At 42.4% G+C, this 19,209-nt stretch overlaps 1 protein-coding gene across 3 annotated transcripts in view; it reads right to left on the bottom strand.

Annotated features, from left to right (window-relative positions):
• COQ8A (coenzyme Q8A) overlaps positions 1–19,209 on the bottom strand; it is a 43,588-nt gene that overhangs the window by 15,386 nt on the left and 8,993 nt on the right. For all 3 annotated transcript variants that reach the window (XM_053974121.1, XM_053974122.1, XM_053974123.1), the window contains 4 exons: positions 16,747–16,941; positions 14,115–14,522; positions 13,045–13,111; positions 4,529–4,603 (listed from right to left, as the gene is read on the bottom strand). In XM_053974121.1, the coding sequence (XP_053830096.1) occupies positions 4,529–4,603; positions 13,045–13,111; positions 14,115–14,522; positions 16,747–16,923 (727 nt within the window). In that variant the 5' untranslated portion in view covers positions 16,924–16,941. The remainder of the gene's footprint in view (positions 1–4,528; positions 4,604–13,044; positions 13,112–14,114; positions 14,523–16,746; positions 16,942–19,209) is intronic.

The raw sequence follows: 19,209 nt of genomic DNA, 5'->3' as shown, positions 1-19,209 counted from the left end.
CTGTATGAGATGACACACAGGACCTAGGGAAAGTACTGAATCAAAGCTGTATCTTCCTTCACAGCGCTGCACACAAAAACATCCTCCTTTGAGTCAGTAGCAGAATAAAGGGGTTAGTTAATGATTAAAGCCACATCCAGAATCCAGTGAACCCTGACAATTTTAACTCTTAACAGAGAAAGAGCCAAACACAGGCAGTCCCAAATCCTCTTCTCCTGGCAGGCTCCTCATTGAAGCCACCAGGGGCAATACCTGATCACCAGGCAGCCCAACAGCACGGGAGCAGCTCCTGCTTATGTACTTTGCTACAAGTGTGTATGAACAAGAAGGTGGCCTGAAAGCAAGAGTGAAAAGCAGTACTATGTCAATGGCAAACAGAGTAAAAACAGACACAGGCTTCCAAGGCTGGGTGGAAAGGGAGTGGGGATAAAACCCACCACAAGTTCATGAAAAAATATACCAATTTTCATTGAGTTAACATTTTACCCAAAGATGACTGGCACCTTTTGGTGCCTCACATTATTTCCTCCCCATTTTCAGATCACAAAGCTAGTTTCACCTATATCACCAGGGAAAGGAAAAAAGGCAAATAGAAGTCACATACAAGCTGTGGCAACAAGGACACCTCAGAAATTAAGGCTCCTGCAGCCACAGTGCCTGGGCCTGTGAGTTCTTCCACAGAACAGGCAGCAGGCAGACACCCTCACTAGTGCTTGACCTGCTCTTTTTTTTTTTTTTCCTTTCCAAATTCAGAATCAGCATGAACCTTTCCAAACCTGTGTGGAACTCACTGCTGCATCGCTCCTTTTCCACCTTCTTTGCCACTGTCAAACGGAGAACTAGTGATTAGACTCTGTATTTGTTTTAGGACCATCTGCCACAGAAACTTTGGGGCAAAGGAATATCAAGAACATGGCCTAAGCACTTGAGACTGACAACCCAAGAATATTGCATTATTGCCTTTCATAAGAAAATCCCACTGTGTTCAAATCCAGGCCAAGTGCCAGCCTGTCAGGGCTCTGTCCAGCCTGGCATTTTGTACAGTGCCTGAAGAACTGCCCAGGACAGATCATTAATAAATTACAAAGTTGTCCTTGAACCCAGTCTCTATACTTGTAACAGCAGATGTTTATTTGGGCACTCTCATTTTAATTCCTGGGAATTTATTCTATTTTCCCATTCCCACCCTGCGTGGGCCTTATACTGTATTGACATACAAGTGTGTATTTACATACACACTTTAAATACTGAGGCTGCCATCAAGGTCACCAGTGACAGAGGAGGTTATCAGCCTACCAGAAAAATTCAAACTGGAAATCAAGTCAGTCATACTCTTTTTAACAAGATAAAATGAGCCAAACCACTTAAAGATGGCAGCAGAATGAATTTATGTCCGGACATCAGGTTTGGACAGAAAAGGAAGAAATTCACCAACTCTTGCACCAGACATATTTGTTCTAGGCTAAGTCCCTAAGAAGTGAATTGTTTATGGAAACAGAGACAATTCAAAGTAGGGAGAGAAAGGTCCTGCAGCTACTAAACAAAGATGGAGAAGCTGAGCAGGAAAAAACAGATCAGCACTAGCACAATTGCTAGAAAATGTGCAGAAGAGTAGGAATTTGCAGTCCCTCTGATAACAGCAATGGAAAGAAGAAGTACAAGCTGTGCTATCAGGATCATGTAGCAGCTCAGGAGTGTCTGGCTAAGGGGTTGGGACTAAAGGACCAGTGTTTCTAACTCCATTTTAAAAGTGTAAAGAAACTTTTGTTTGTACTAACTAGGCAAGAGGAAGGCAACCAAGAGAAAACTCTTCCTCATTATTCCTTGATGCCAGTGAGAGTGTGAAATTCTTAGGCATGCCTTTGGGCATATACGCACATCCCACTTGTTTAAGTCTGGAGTGCCAAGAAGTTACTATTAATATTGCAGCAGTAAGGAGAGAAATTACATCTTCCAGCAGCTTCCCAGATACAGGACAATATGTCATTCTCAAAAGAGACAGGTCTCAGCCCAAACTCATGGTGCTGGCAGCCACAAAACTTGAGAACAAATGCCTCAAGCTGAAATCAGGAAAGCGGTGCAGAGGTATTTTTAAAGAAATGCAAAGGTACTTATGTAATGTGATTTCCCCCAACAACAGCTCAGGCTGGTACTGTCAGAAAAACAGTAAGAAAATGGAATCTTGGACTCCCACTGTGTACCTATCCTCTGCTGTGTGTTTCTGCACGAGCAGAGCCCATGGAGAGAGCTCTCATTCATGCAGCCTTACCCACCACTCTAAAATACTGTGGAAAACACACATCCAAGGACACTAGCTAGAGGCTGTAGCTGAGTCACCTGGAAACCCTTCTGTGTCTTTTGCCTGAGAAGCTCCAGAAGAGTACAAAGGCTTGAAGTCTTTCATTTTTGCCTCACCTCCACACCTGCTGCTCTTGGCCCATTCTCAGTTCCACTATTGATATAACTCTCCTTTACAGCACAACCACTGCTCCAAGATCTTATCTAAGCAGACTTGACAGCAAGAGAGGAAGCACAAGGAAAGACAAACAAACACCTAAAAATAAAAGCCAGGTCATTTTCTAATTCCCTGTCTAGCACTGAAGTTGGCAGTTCTCATTGCCTTATTTCTTAATCAAGTTTGTTCAAGAAAGTCACTCTTCCTGAAGCAGGATTCAAGACTGTAGTTTCCCATTCAAGATGATAAAAGTTTAGAGGTAGAGCAATTGCTTTATTGCAAGGAGAAAGTGTCTTCTGCCCTCTAAATAAAAAAAAAATAAAAGTAATCCTTCTCATGCTGTAAGAGAGAGGAACAAAGCTCATGTTATTCCCTCAAACTTCATAGCTCTGCAAGCTCATGTTTTCACTTGGGGTGTGCCCAATTAGAAAATACTCTGGCAAGCAGAGAAATACCAACAGTTGTGCAATTCTGCCTCTGTTAAAAGCAACACAAATCATCAGCTTCCAACAGGTATCAACAACCTGTCAAACATCCCAAGTGCTAAAAGCAAAAAGCCTTCAAGGATTCTCTACAGGATGAACTGTGTTTGCTTGAGTGCATGTTTTTAAAATAAAGCAAAGAAACCTAGCCATCCTCAAACACCTCAGGTCTTAGAGGGAAACAAGAACTCTTTGCCAAGGATCCTTTTTCTCTGCTGGGCTGCTCTGTATTGCCTTGCTGTTAATATTTGCATTTTGGTACTCTAAATACAAGCAGAGTCCTGGGTCATCCACCTCTGCCTCCCACTAATGGGAATGTGTTTCATATCCTGAAGTGTTGTCTTATGGTTTGGGAATTTATTTTGGTTGGGATTTTTTTGTTCAGTTGCTTTGTTTTTTCAGTGTTTTTTCCCCCCTCCAAATGTCTTCATTTTTCAGCCACTCCAGTATCTCCTGAAACAGAGGTTCAGTTTCCATCCTTCTTCCACCCCCAAAGATGACCAGGGTGAAGACAGAAACTGAATTAGAGTAGAATTACAAGGACCCAGCAGTTGTCATTATATGAACGTAATGCTTCTGAACCAGGAACAATTTTACTTCATTTTTACTTCTAGCTACAAGTATTTCAACCTTTCATCAGCTCCCTGCAGTCACTGGAAGTAACCTAAACACACAACCAAACCCGAGAGACCAGCTGAAGACCAAACAACCTGGAGCAACTGTAACAGACCTTGACATTTTGCAGTATCCCACCAAAGCTTTTTCTGGATAGCAAACAAGTGAATGGAACCACAAACTTTAGAGCAATCTCATGTTCTGGAGAAGAACACCTGGATTTTCTGTGCCCTAAACCATTCACCCACACACCCCCCACAATATTTTACCAACACAATGCATAGAAGAAAGCCACCACTACATCATCAGGTACAATTTAGGAACATTTTACCTCCAACTTCAAATAAGCTGGAAAAGAAAAGAGGATCAGGTCAATTTGCACAGCACAACCTTTTGCATGTTATGGGAATCCTTTAGAAGGCAGCAAAAGACAGATATCAGCAATAAATAATTCCCATTTAACAGGAGCATAAAGTGCTTTGTCTCTCTTACAAGAGAGCAGTCATCCTCCAAGTTCCTCCTAGGGAGAATATCCTTTAATTTCAAACAGACTACAACCACTAACAAAATTTTCAGACACACAGGCTCATCTAAAGTTTCTGTACTGATAGAAATGCATTGTTTCACTGAACAGTTTAAAAAGAATTGTTAAGTCAAGACAATCCAAGAATGGGCACAGGGATAGTATTCAACCTCAGGACTGGCTATGGGAAAGTAAAGCTGTACAAATTGTGCTGGCACCAACATGCTCTGGAATATTCCTCTGACCTCTGTCTATGTAGTGAGGCTGAGATGAGAGAAGAGCCAAGAGATGAAGAATAATACTGAAAATAGAAGAACTACCCATATCCGCTGTTATTGTCTCACTACCCAGCCTTCAAAAGAATACAAATTTTGCAAATGCAGGTAAACTGTGTCCAGGGATAAAATAAAGAGGAGGGAAAAAAGAAAATGGAAGGACATTGAAATGGCTCACCATTGCGTTCCTCAGGTCTAAGGCTCTTCTTTGCCACTTCTGCCAGCGCCCCAATGCCAAGACCAACAGCTAGTCCTTTAAAATAAGAAGAAAAAGACTCAAGTCAGAATGAAAAAACCTTCCAGGCCACATACAGAGGCATTTTTGGTAATTAACTTTAAACCACACATTCAAACACACAACAGCTCTATTAGAACTTCCTGGCTTTTGCAATGGAGTCATCTTCACTCAACACTGAAGTTTTCTCCTGTACTTCTTCAGCCCAGCATGCCAACCAGGAATCATAGGCTAGGCCAGTCTGGGACATCTGGCTTTTATAAAGCATGTCAAAAGCGTTACTCAGAGCTTTGTGCTCTGGCTGATGTCCTGCTATAGACTCAAATCATGGAGTTTAAAAAAAGGGAAGAAAAAGAAGCCAAAATTCCCACAAACATGGTTCTCAAAGTACAATTCTCAAGAAGGAACAGAATCCCTCTCACTCCCCGCCATGCACAACAGCAGAAGGAAAAACTCTATTTAGGATGAAGCCACTGCCAATAGAGTGTAAAGCTGTGCAACCTTGCTGTCTAAGCATTAGGTTTAATTGTACTCATTAGCTGCTTCTTCCTTCCATGAGCTCATTTACTGTGATGAACAGAAACATATTTTTCCCCGAGGCTCACCTTACACCAGCAGTGTTGCAACCTGTAGTCCAAGGAGCTGGGCTGGGGAGTAATCCCTCACAGCAGTAAGACAGGAGACAAAACACCAGCACTCCACACACACTATGACCCTGGCAAGCAGTGAATTCCAGAGTGGTTTCACAGCCACAGGTTAAGCTAGGACTACAAAAGCAGCGTTATCTGCCTCCGCTAACCAGAGCAAAGGCACCCAACATTAAATGAGGCACAGATCTAATCATGCAGCAATCCATACAACCAAAGGTCTCACTGCCTTCCCAATAGCAAAATATTTCTTTTTCTGGATAATAAATGGCATGGGCGGTCAGAACTGGTGCTGCTCCATGTCTCCTCAGCAGTGGTGCATCCCGCTGTGCTCTACTCCCACAGTGCTGACAGTACTGGGTGTACCTGCTTTCCAAGCACCCCAAGCTCTCCTCAAGGCAGTACTGGAAAACTTCCCAGGTAAAACAACCAGGGAACAAAGTCAACACAATGAAGGAAGCAGAGCTGTCCAGCACATGGCATTTTGCACGTGTGCAGGAAGAACCACACACACAAGTTTTGTGGACTCAAGTGAGAAAGCCTGGCCACAAACAAGGTGACCCTCATCCTGGATGGAGTTTTTCCTCTCTCCCAGTACAATTTCAGGCTTGTATAATTTGTCTGCTTCACAAACAGCTCTACTTTTAATCTTATGGACTACATGCACTGGGACCAGAGAATCCTGCATAAGGTGAAGCACAAGCGGCATCAGTGACATTACAAGGTGGTTGGGGTTTGGGTTTGTTGGTTTGGTGTGGAGGATTTTGTGGGACGGTTTTTGTTTCAGGTTTGGGTTTTTTTAATTTTTCAATATTTTCTGCAAATTTTTCTATGGAGTTGCAGCACTGAAGGAAGTCTGATATTAGTAACTAACTTGTGTAGACCTTTCAATTATGCCAAACCATGCATCACCAATGAGCAAGTGCTTTGCACCAGAAATCCGGAGATTTTATTAGCTAAACAAAGTGAGAAAAATACCCCTAGGCTTCACAGAAAACAAGCAAAAAGGCTTTTCAAGCATAAACACCTACTAAAATGCTGATACACGATTTCCAATCAGATCCCACATGCAAGACAGTAACTTGGAAGTACCAAGAGTCAGACAGGAAGCCAATAAATACATATCAATAAGATGTGATTTTCTAGACTAAATACTGCTCACAGAACATTTTTGTTGGCCTTGATCCCACTTTTACCACCTCCAAAACAATGCTCCCCCACCATAAATCAGCTTGGTCATTATCAGAGCTAGACTGAACTGACTGGCAGCAGTTGGTTTCAAATTAAAAACATCACATCTTCTTCAAAAGTTGGTTTCAAATTAAAAACATCACATCTTCTTCTAAAGGTTCTATGGTCAATGTCTAAATGTCTAAAATTAATGTCAATGTCTAAAATTAAAAATTACTGGATTTACTGGATAGCGTGGACATAAAATAAAACATATCAGAAGTTTCTAATCTCTTCATCATTAAGACACAAACCACTTCAAAGGTAAATGAAAGTCTATGAACCAGATTCTACTCTGTCTTGCAGAATAAAGCTGGAGAGGTTACAGCTTGTTTAAAAGCAGCTTGGGTTTACATCAGTGTGGGCAAGATCAGACTACAAATGAACATGTTTTGTACCTTCCCTCTCATGGATGTGCACAACTAAGCATCTGTACTAATATTGTAGGCTGCACTAGAAAAAGAGCTGATTTTTCAATAGGTGCTCTTACAGTTTCCTCACTGCTCACTCTGTCCAATTTCCAAAAAAATGAACCCAAATCACCAATCAACCAACAGTTTTAGATAAAGTCGGGCAAAACCAAGTGCTCGTTAAACAGCTGCTAAGCTTTAAAGATCTGAAGTTTAAACAAAGGCCTCAAACATCTTTGTTCTGGTTTGAAAGCAAAACCAGTGAGAGACTCCAAGTCAGAAATACAATTTATTGGGAAAAGGGAAAAAGACAAAAAATACACACAATGATACAAAAGGAAGACCACTGGCAAAGTCAGAATACAACCTGACACCCGCTTTGGCCAGCATGCTGGTAGCAGTCCAAATTGGAGTGGCTGCAGTCCTCTTGGAGTGGCAGATGTGGTTGCTGTGTCTTCTTGGAAACCTGTGGAAAGGCTGCCTTTCTCTCTAGAAATTCCTGGATTTATCCAGGTGGGAATGCCTAGCTTCTCCCCCTGGGCGGAGCATCTCACAATGGGCTGATGTTATTTTGAGGTGTGTTCTTAATCACCTGTTAAACAGAACTGGCTCTTGGAGAGTGTTATCTCTGAGTCATGAGGCGAGACATTGATGGGCCTATTAACAGGAGATAAGGAAAACTGTCCAGATGCAACTGCTACTCGGATGGTAATAGGAAACATCTTGGTGCTCAGTCTTGGACAATCTTCAAACTATAATCACAGTGTTTGCTGCTGCTTAGCAGTCAAGGTTGCAGAAAAGGAGGATGTAAAAGGGTGGATGTTTGGGGTTAAGATGTTTGCCTTCTCAAGTAACCACTACAGATGCTGAGGTCCTGCTTCCCAGGAAGTACCTGGACATCTGCCTGCCAGTAGGGAGTCATGAATGAACTCCTCTTGCTGCTTTGCTTGAACATGGAGCTTTCTTTGCTTCCCCTCTTAAACTGTCTTTATCTCAGCTCCCAAGTTTTCTCCAAGTTTTTGCTCTTTCCTATTCCTTCCTGCAGTGGGAGAGAATGAGTAAGCAGCTATAGCAGCTTACAGGTTTAGCTGCTGCTGTTCACCTGTTACCAGGAACAAGTCACCCCTCCAAAGAACCTGCAGTGCTACAAAAGCACTGTCCTCCTCTGGGCCACTAATCTACTTGCACAGGACAGTCCTGATGTCCTTCACTTCCCTTGTTTGCAAGATGTGTATTTCCTCCAATATTAATCATTTTAGGGCAGTTCTCAGCATTGCTCAACAGCCATTGTTCAGCACCTTGAAAAAATAATATCCTTAAGTACCTCTATAAAGTCATTCTCCTGCATTTTGCACTCCATGCATATTATTTCAGGCCTGGAAAATGCCACTTGGTTCTATACCAGCAGAATGGCTCTTAGAATATTTTCCAGGCATCTGCAGCATCTGGTATACTTCGAACCAAGCCTATCAAGGGATGGTATGGAACCAGTTTTGTTCATGGCAAAACTTCTTGCTCAGCAACTGAGACAACAAAACAAACAGGAGCTGAATGGGCTGTTGTTATCACTCTGCTCAGCCTGCCAGGTGATGGCAAGCACAGGGTGGGAGCAACACCCTCCCCTGGAACAGCCCGTGCCCTGGTTTTGGTCACATAAAATACCACAATCACCACACAGCACACACTGAAAGCTCCTCAGCTGGACAGAGCAATGAAAAATATAATGAAAGGCTCATGGGACAAGATAAGGACAGGGAGATCACTCAGTAACCACCATCATAGGCAAAACAGACTCAACCTGTAAATAATAAATAATAAATTAGCTCAATTTATTACTAATCAAATCAAAGTAGGATAATGAGAAACTAATACTAAATCATAAAAGACATTCCTCCTACTCCTCCCTTCTTCCTGAGTTTAACTTTACTCCTGAATTCTCTACCTCCTTCCTTTCCCCAGCAACACAGAGGGAAGGGGATGGTGGTTACAGTCATTCCACCACACATTGTTTCTGCTGCTCCTTCATCATCAGGGAGAGGACTCCTCACACTCTGCCCCTGCTGCAGCGTGGAGTTGCTCCCACAGGAGACAGTTCTCCACAATCTTCTCCAGTTTGAGTCCTTTCCATGGGCTGCAGTTCTTCACAGACTGCCCCAGCACAGGCCCCTTCCACAGGGTGCAATCCTTCAGGAACAGGCTGCTCCAGCAGGGTCTCAGGTCCTGCCAGCAAACCTCTTCCAGTGGGGGCTTCACACAGCTTTCTTCAGGCATCCATCTCTTCCACTGGGGGCTCCTCCCTGGGCTGCAGGTGGAACTGCTCCATTGTGGCCCTCCATGGGCTGCAGGGGCAGAGCTGTCTCACCAGGGCCTTCACCACAGGCTGCCAGAGAATCTCAGCTCCAGCACCTTCCTCACCTCCTTCTTCCCTGACCTTGGTGTCTGCAGGGCTGTTTCTCTCACTCCTCTCTCCAGCTGCAATTTTTTCTGGATTTTTTCCCCTTCTTAACTCTTTTCCCAGAGGTGCTGCCACCATTGCTGATGGCCTTGGCTTGGAGCCATATTGGAGTTGGACACAAGTGAAGCTTCTGTCAGCTTCTTACCAAAGCCACCCTTGACAAGCCAAACCCTTGACAAGCAAACCCAAAACACTCACTTGCCACTCACATGAATATCTGAATCCTGCAGCTGTCAGGCCTATATATACTTTACTAACATACCTCAACAGGGTAGGTTTTTGGTTTTTTTTTGTTTTCAAAATTGTTAAAATCACACTAAATCTAGACTTCACCACAAGCTTCCTGAATTTTTTTTATTGCAAAAGAATATTATTATATCATTAAAATAATAAACTTAGAAACCAGGAATATGATTAAGGGAGACAGGAACAGCTTGGAAAAGTCAAATAAGGCAAGGAAGGGAGAATGGAAATAAAAACATCAAGAACTGAGTAGGTGGAACTGATGACCCATCAGGCTACAAAACAAGCATGGAACAAAAAAACTGCAGAAAAATCTGTTTTGTCAATTACAATCCTGGGAAGAATAAATAAATAAAAATCAAGGATGCTATTTAGTACTATAAATACACCTATCAGCAGTGACTCAGGCCACTGCAAGCAGCATACAAAAATACATATAAAGGACTGAGAAGTTCAGTAGAGGATCTTGTGCTGATCACAGAGCAATATTAGCTCAGTATTACATGCAAGTGTTGGAAAACATGATCTTCAGTCTTTCCAGTAAAATGTTCTTTGCCCACAGAAGAGCTGAGAGCCAGACAAACTCAGCAGTCCAAGTATTTTTGCCTCCTGTTGCTAATTTTTCCATCACCCACCAGAGTGTTCTGCAATAATGGCTGAGACACAGCTGAACAGTCCCTGTAACACTGGAGGGAAAGAAATGTTTTTCTTTTTTGAAAGAAAACATGCAAAGACAGGAGGAGGAATGGGATCATGCCAATAGCATGCAAATTCAGCTATCTGAACCTCAGGAAAGTTAAATGAACTCTGTTTTTGGCCTACTCAACATCACTCCATCTTATCAAACATTAAAATAATACTGTTCTAATATGGAAATAAAGGGGGAAAGTGGGTTTTACTTTTTTTTTTTTTTTTTTAAGTGTTAAAAAATAATCAAATGCTAGTTTGACTGGTGTGGAGATTATAGGAGAAGAATCCACCACTTTATTTCCCAGAATGATTTCTTGGGGTCCTCAAATGAAGATGGCATCCCAAAGCACACAAGAAAATTCCTGCACAAAAAGTTTACTTGCTTTAAGCTACATTCCCTCACAGATATGGAACAGCCCCCTGCCCTTAGTTATTTTTAAGGCAATATAAAGAGCCAGGCAGTAGAGCAGGAAATAATCACCCCCCCCACCTCTGCCATCCCTTGTTTGAGTCTAATCATTTGAATGTTCTAGGAAGCAAGGACATAGCTGTCTCACTAATATTCCACAGGTTAACAGTGATATTTCCTGCAATATTTCTTCATCCCCCACATCCAACCGGGCCTTCAATACTTCCAGAAATGGGGCATCCCCAATTTCTCTGGGCAGGCTGTGCCAGTGCCTCACCACCCTCTGAATAAAAGATTTATTCTTAACAACTAATCTAAGCCTGCCCTCTGTCAGTTTAAAGCCATTATGCTTCATCCTGTTACCACAGGTCCTTGTAAAAAGTCCCAAAATATTACCAAGGGATATCTTAAACTGAAATAAACTACCTATAGATCGCATCTGTTGTGTGCTAAGCCACTGTATTGACAGTACTCTCTTTGCTGTTGCAAATTAAAATTCAGAGAGAAAGATAAGCCATGAATGCTAACAGGAGATCACAGAGACCAGAGAATCTGAACAATTTCTGCAAAAGAATTTTCCCCCAGAAGCCCTCTAAAAGCAAGCACTCTCTCTTGGCAGCCATTCTAATCATATAAAGCAGAGAACTGGAGGAGGAGAGTAGCAAGACCAAAAAAAAAAAAAAAAAAAAAAAAAAAACCACAAAAGGACACACAGATGTCTAGAGATGCTGCTTATAAGCAATCTCTTTCTTTCCTACTCTCCCTTAGTGGTTTTTGGTCTGATGGGGTTACTTGTTTTGGTTTTTACCTTGAGGTTAGGAGAAGACAGGTTATACTTCCCCTAGAAGCATGAGTTAGCCTTCCCTCACACAACAGCCTTGGGTGCCAAAAGCTGGAACATAAAGCAATAGCACTGGAACCCAAAGTTCACAGAAAATTTGGTCATCTGCCACTTCACATCCACCAGCTGTCAGCAAGCAGCAACAGATGAACTCAGATGACAGCTAAAAGTGCTGTGATACTTCCCATAACATTCAAGGCTAGATAAGAATGAAGACCTATGTGCTACTAGAGCTTAAGAACATAGTCAAGTGAGTTTTAAAGTAATGTCTTGTTACTCCAAAAAGCAGATCATGAACCCTGCTTTCCCTTAAGGAATAATAAGCATGCTGTGAAGGCAGAGTGCCTGCAACAGACTACAGGGTTAAAGAGATCTGACAAGCATGAAAAACTTATCACAAAATTCACTTGCTGTTTATTCCTGCACTGCACAGGATGAGCCCCTGCCCCAGCTCCTCCTAGTGTGCCTATCGGTCTAACAAAAGGACACACAGAGACAGAATAACTGGTTTTTTTATATAATAGTTGATTTGAATTACATTTGACAGGTTATTTTTCTTTCTTCTGGGATCTGTAACACAAAGATGTCTACTTTGTACATGTGCTTCTCTATCAAATTTTGTGGAAGAGAATCACAAGAGCCACAAGAGACTGTTCACAACCTAGATAGGCCACTATCATCCCAAAATAGTACAGTCACAAAAAAACCCACCCACAGCAACAGACAGACTCTTCATCCAAGGAGGAGGATTCCCTAAGTAGCACTAGCTGTGCTCATCTCTCCACCTGCAATATGTGATACTTTATTCCTTAGGAACTTGTTAAGTCCTTTGATGATTTTGGATACAATACATTAAATAAGCATCATCTGTCAATATTACTTAAGATATTTAGCTGCTTTTTGATATACTTAAGTCCCATTCTGTATGTAAAATTAATTTCTATTTCAGCTAGCTTGATCTTACAAACTCAGAATTTATATCCTTCCTGGGAGAAAATGGTCTACAAGCAATGGCTAAGTAAATCAAATCTTGACTATTATCATCTCCCCATGCTCAAAAAGGAATACCAGGAGGAAATATTTATATTTAAACACTGTTCAGAGAAGTAGCAAGGATAAAGTTGGGGAAAGATTACTTAAAATAACAGCTGTTCCAGCTGTCTCTGCTTGACAGTAACAGCAAACTGTAAGGACTGGGAGAGTTTCCTCAAAGTGCAATCACATGTGCAAGACTGGGGTATTTGTACAGGCTGGGGAACAACCTGCACCTCAGTCTCCCATTAAAACAGCACAGCCCACATGGTATGTGTCACCATGAAGATGTGCAGCTCTACTATGCACCCCCAAATTGTCTACCCCAAACTCTTAAGAGCAATGAAAAAGCTCGAATCAAGCTGTTTGTGGGAAAGCACTTTCCTATTAGCAAGCTGAACTGGCAGATGGAACCACCCAGTGCTGCAGAGCAGGAGCCCTGTCACAGCCAGGCATTACCAGCACGTGCAAGTGCCATGGCAAACTGGGAGGGCAAACTGACCTCCAAAGTTGGCGAGTCGGCCGATCCTGGTGACGGGAACCTTCCTCTCCCGGGCTCGCTCACTGAGCTGCAGTGGAGAGAGAGGGGAAAAACAAAACAAGAAATCCACAAATTAACTGGGCATGTGGTCAGACACCTGCAAAGCACAAGCCAGAGCACTTGAACAACTCCATGCTGCAGAAAGATTTCCATGAACCCAAGCCTTGTATCTAGTGGAAGATTTTCAAGGGAATATGGAGCAGAATAGACACATCATGAATTGAAATACACACTGAGCAGAGGAGAGGACAAGAGGGTGAGAAAGACAGAAGAGCTGATAACCATGTTTGGAAACCCCATTTTCACTTTCAACTCAGCAGCCCTTGTATTTTGAACTTGGAGAAGCCCCACAATGCTAACCCAAGCTCCCTTCCACACATGGAATTAGAACTCATGGAGGATCATCAGATTCACAGGACTGTAGACAGTTCCTCCAGGCACAACAGCAGGAGCAGTTAAGTATACAGTTTCATCCAATATCCTGAGTGAGTGAGCCCACAGTGGCATCTGATACTGGACGTGGGGAAGGAGCACAAGGTGACAAGTATCTGCACTGTGGGTTCTGCACTCACACAAGCACTAAAGTGACAATTGTGAGCTATGCTATTCTCCAATCTACTTATGCTCAGAGCAGCATTGCCTCAACATCTACAACTGGAAGATGCCACACAAGAAGCCAGTCTCCACTGTGATTAGCTTAGGTCCAATTCTAAGCCTATGTACACTTTTTAAACATCCTCTCACATCAGAATATCTGATATAGAGGGAGCAAGTGTGAAAAGAGAAACTAAAAAGCTGTTGACAGAACAAATATCACAGGGCTACTGAGCATGACACTTCCCTCTTTTGCCTCCAAAAAAGGGAATAGTGGAAGAGGAAGAAATGAGAGAAACATGGGAGAAGGTGAGTAAGGGCAATCTAGTATAGACACCACAGTACTGAGAATCCTTAATTAATTAAATCCTTAATTAATTAATCCTTAATGAATTAATCCTTAATGAATTAATCCTTAATTAATTAAAACAACATACCATCTGTTTGTAGGGTTTCTGCCCTGAACCTGTTTTGGCCTGTCTGGCTTTATCAATATCTTCAGCTGTTAATCCACCAACAGACGAATGGTCTTGGTGAAAAGCTCTATTTTGTCCAAAGGCAGTAGCAAAAGGATTTCCAGGGTCCCTAATGCCTCCAAATAACCTTGCATCCATTCTGGGAGGGAAAGGCTTCTGACCCATGCCAGAATCTCCAGTCTCATCAATCTTTCTAAAAGGTCCATTTGTTGTGTAGGAATAAGCAGGGCCTTCAGCGCTGTGTTCGTGAGGCTTGCCAGGGGCACTGGAGAAGTCCATTGGAGCATCTGATGGCTCTCGGGCTGAGAAGTCATAGTCTTTCACAAAATCCTCACCAAAGTCAGTGAAGTTCTGCTGCTTGCCTAGTTCCTGCAAACAATAATTGAAATACTTTAAGAAAAGATCTTAAACCTTGCTCCCTACCCACCCGTGGTCATCAGAGAAGAGCATGCAGCTGGGTGTCATGTCTCCACAGTAAAGAATTGTGGAGACAGAGATTCTGGCACTGCAGACATTCACAGTAAGAGACAAGAAAGAAAGAAAGAGACACTGAAGATGCCTGGAATCCCTGACAGCCTTTTAACTCCACTGATGGGACAAATTCTTTAACAGTTTCTCAAATATCCATAACTGGAGATACTTTGTTTTTACATACACTGCCAGAAAGGGTCACTAAATATGGAGTTCACTAGAAGCAATGCACTGCTCAGAAACAACAGATGATTGGAGCTGCAATATCATATAAGAGTAACGTTTTCCTTTCTCCCATCCTGTTTTCAGTCAGACAACATGAGCACTTCCAAGCCCAAAGCCACCTGAAGCAATACCAGATACCTACTTACAGGCAGAGTAAGCTCAGCCTTTCACAGTCATAACATTACCAACTGCAAAACACATTCCATTATTCAACCACCAAACTATGTGTTGTCATCCCAAAATAAATAAAATTCTGTGCCTGGAGCAAGGATAACAGCATCAGGCACAGCAGCACTCCAGGCAAGCTTCTCCTGACACTCTTTTCTGTCCTAACCTTGCAAAAGCTGCCCCACAAAGTCCAGATATTTCTTAACACTTTTCAGTCAAAAATAAATACATAAATAAAAATCAACAGCAGAGCATTATCTCTAGTTCACTTATTCCTTGACATATTCTAGTCACCTATCTCAGCAGTGGCAATACCATAAAATAACTGATGACTATTACAGGATTTTAAATCCTGCTGTGGTCAGGCAAGCAGGCAGCATATTTCAGGCCCTTTCCTAAACACTAATTACATTTCCCTTCCTTAGAGAAAAAAAAACAGAACATGGTCTTTCCTGTTATTCAGCAGGTCTCATACTATTCTGAAGCTCAACATGACAGTGGGGGAGGAGAGGAGAAATGTTTACAGATGGGGACTGTAACCCACAATACTGACCAGTGATTACAAGCAAGAAAGCTTTCTTACCTCCATACTTAAACTTTTAGAAACATGCCAGACAGCTAAAACCCTGTCAATTAATGTAAAAGATCTTCCTCTCTACAAAACAGAAAGTGCTGTATGTTTATATTTCTTACTGAGCCCTGCTTTGGCAACAGCTTCTCTTGCAACCCATTTACAGAAAGCAGGGCAAGTGTTCTGCAGTTGTGCTCATTGGGCTTCTCTTGTGCAGAGAAACATGCACAGAAACAGAACATCTCTCTCCTCTTAGGTGCAAGAGGAGGACAGTGACAAGACAAAGCACTATCCCCATAAACAAACACAGAAGTTAGTTCTACTGCAAGCTTAAATAGAACCAAGAAAACACTGGCCCAGATTCTAGGACTGAAGCTATAGATTGCTCATTGTATAAAACCATCCAAATCTCATTCGTTAGTTTCTGCTTCAAAAATGATCATCTGAGCTACACGCTCCTTCTAAAGGATGATGAGAGAGAAGTACGACAGATAAGCCCCTTGCTTTCAAAAGATGGCAGCACAGCAAATGCGAAGCTCTTATAAATCTATCCCTATCTCCAATGAGAGAAGCTGCTGTCTGGCTTTCCTTATGTTCCTCATTTGAAAGCCAGTTCCAAAAATCCAGCCTGGGCTGTACGTGGTGAACGTGCAAACACCTGACCCTGAGCCACTCTGAAAAATATCATGTGCACCAATTCTGCCAAGAAAGGAAGCAGCACTGAGATAAATCCAATGCACTCTAGAAGAGCTCCTTCATCCAGTGCACTCTAAAAGAGGTAAATCAAAGCCCGAAGTTTAAAGGAGACTCTAAATAACAACGTTGCTGACCAGTCTTAGCAAGAGCTCGATTTTTGACGAGACGAACAGAGCACTTTTTTAATTCAGGAAATCTTTTTAATTCTTTTTAATCTTTTTTAATTCATGGAAACACTAACATTCCCCTCCCATTCCTGTCCAAGCAACTTCCACACACCACAGGTTCCAAAGAATTCCCAGAGCACTGCAACATTACTATTATCAATCCCGCACTTCAGAACTAGGCTCTCATTCAAGATGTGAGTTCCCTGACAAAACCAAAGTTCCCAACAAAACCAAAAAAGTACTTGGAGAAAAAGCAAAACATCAGACTAGAGTGTGCACAAAGAGCTTTGCTTACCTGTACCTTCCCCAAGGCAGAACTAAACTGTTCCTCAGCAGTGGCCTGGAGAGTCTTTGCAATGGTGACTGCATCTCCCCCGAGGAGCACCTGCCGAAGCTGTCCTGCTTGGGTTTCCAGGATCGCTTTACTGAGCTTGGTCAAGCCCCTCATGACCATCATGGCATCACCCGCCATGACTGATGGCTTTCTGTGCTGAAAGATAAAAAGGGAGAAGGAGCAGGGAGACAAGATGTCAAGAACAAGTTTGCAGCAGGTTTCATGTCCCATAAGAGCTGGTAGCAGATCCCTGGCAAATCTCTTCCTGCTTTGGCAAGCAGCCACCATGGGAGCTTGTCTGCAGCCCAGATAGCACCCAGGCCAGCCTGAGGGCCTAGTTAGCTGATCTTACCAGGAAAAGAGAACTCTCCTTGTTCTCAAGAGTTACGATAACTTTCCAGGACTCTACACAAATATCCAAGTTACCATTGACCAGGGCAAGCAAAGACAGGTAAACACTGCAAAGACTGTCTTGATTCCTTCCAGATGTTAGAAGTAGATTAAAAACATTAACATTTGACATTTCATTATTATGGGGCCTTGGAACATGTTCTCAGGTCCTGATAGCACTGATGAAGTTCACTGTCACATTCCATTCCTGCCCTGGAGTTGTGCCTGCTCATTTTACACAGCCAAATTTCTTTACTCCCGCATCAATGATTAAGCTTTGTCCATCCTCCAAAGGTAGCCTGCTCCACAGTCTGTTCTGTCCCCAACTTTTAGCTCACTCTGCTACTTTTAACTGAAAGTTTAAGCATGCTCATATACCTACCACAGCATTCCCAAAGTGGTGCACTACAGTGAATTTTTGACTCAGTCCCCTTTCCTTTTCAAGGGGTTCCATCTCAGATTTGTAACAGCCTGTGCCACTTCAGTGTCCTCACATACAAACTGGGCACTGCAGGATGCAGGACAGAGTGTGTCTGACAAGAGTACTTTCCATCAGCTCATTTGGCTCAGCCTAGAACCAAGCTCAGGCTCAGGACACTGGCTCTCCTACATCACTGTGGTTCACATAAAAGAAATCCAGTGGCTGGGGTGCAAAACCATTTTGCAGGGGAGATTTTCACCTACTTTTTTCACTCATCTGCTACACCTTTAAAGCACAGACAGGGTCAGGTTCCAGGACTGGCTCAGCTGCACATGTTACCATCTTAGCTGACACAGAAGACAGAGATATGCAGTTGGAACAAGATGCTGACTAAGGTCCAACCTTGCCCATACAGCGGTCTCTGTAATGATTTGGAGAGAAAAAAAAATGTTCTGACTGCAGTAGGTACAGGGCACTAGTCAAAGGCCACATATTTAAGTTATTTCCTAGGTAGGTATATAGGTATCAATTAATTTTGAGAAGATAACCTGTTAACATGCACATGTACTCAATTATAAATTTTAATACACTGATGTGATACAAATGGTCCTCAGTCAAGAGCACACAAGCTGGTATTACACCCAGCTGCAGACCACAAGCAACTGGATCCAGTTACCTTCTCAGGAAACACAAGCCCTGTCTCAAACATGTCTGCTTTACCTGTCATGAAAGAGAAGAATGGACTGCTAAAGCTAAATTTCTGTCTAAGTACACAAATTTGCTGCAATCACACAGGAACTACACGGATCACTACAGCTGAACTTCAGAGAGACATTATTTTGCAAATTCAGTTACTGGGATATTTGTTCAACCACTGCTTTATCAGTGATCAAAATCGGGAAGAAGCACTGCAGCCAGGAAGTGTCACACTGGCATGTTGTAAGTACACTCTTGAAAGGACAGTCAACTGCTTACAATGAATCTGGGCATAACAGGTTAGCTGCAAAAATAAAAATCAAGCCCACCTAGGTCATTTTTCTGTGGTTCTCATTACAAGACCTATCCATATGCTCCAGACCCCTAAAGTGTTACTCCTGCATCTCTCTGAGTTTAACCAGTATGATTTGTTTTAACCTTGTATAATGCACTTTTAAACTCAAAAGTTGCCTGTCAGGTAAGGAAATCTACTCTGTCAACAGGAAGTGTTTTTCTACCCCTACATCTTCACACTGGAAATTTCCACATGGATCTCACCCAAAGCATTTATTTGCAGGCTGTCCCTGCAATTCAGAGCCAGGCAAAGAAATCAGCCAACAACCCAATACTGTCCCAGCTGAAATAAGACCATTCAAAGGTTGCCACTATTAAGAAATAAGTGCTTTTGTGATCACAAATATTAGCAACAAGGAAAGCTTGAGTGCAAAAAAAGTTCATTTCCTCCCAGTGAAGTGCAACAAAATCCCAAGAATCCCAAGAAGGGCAACAAAAAGTAAGCCAATATAGACTTGGACAACACACACACACACAAAAAAAATCCACTTTTAATGCGTATTCTTATTAATCAACAGTAGTAAAACTATACACTTCTTTCACCCAAAACCAGCCAAAGACCT

This window comes from Vidua macroura, chromosome 3 (genome assembly GCF_024509145.1).
Source record: "Vidua macroura isolate BioBank_ID:100142 chromosome 3, ASM2450914v1, whole genome shotgun sequence".
In the NCBI taxonomy this organism is placed as follows: domain Eukaryota; kingdom Metazoa; phylum Chordata; class Aves; order Passeriformes; family Viduidae; genus Vidua; species Vidua macroura.
Note: the sequence above shows the minus strand (reverse complement) of the source record. Positions and strands in the feature narration are given on the sequence as shown.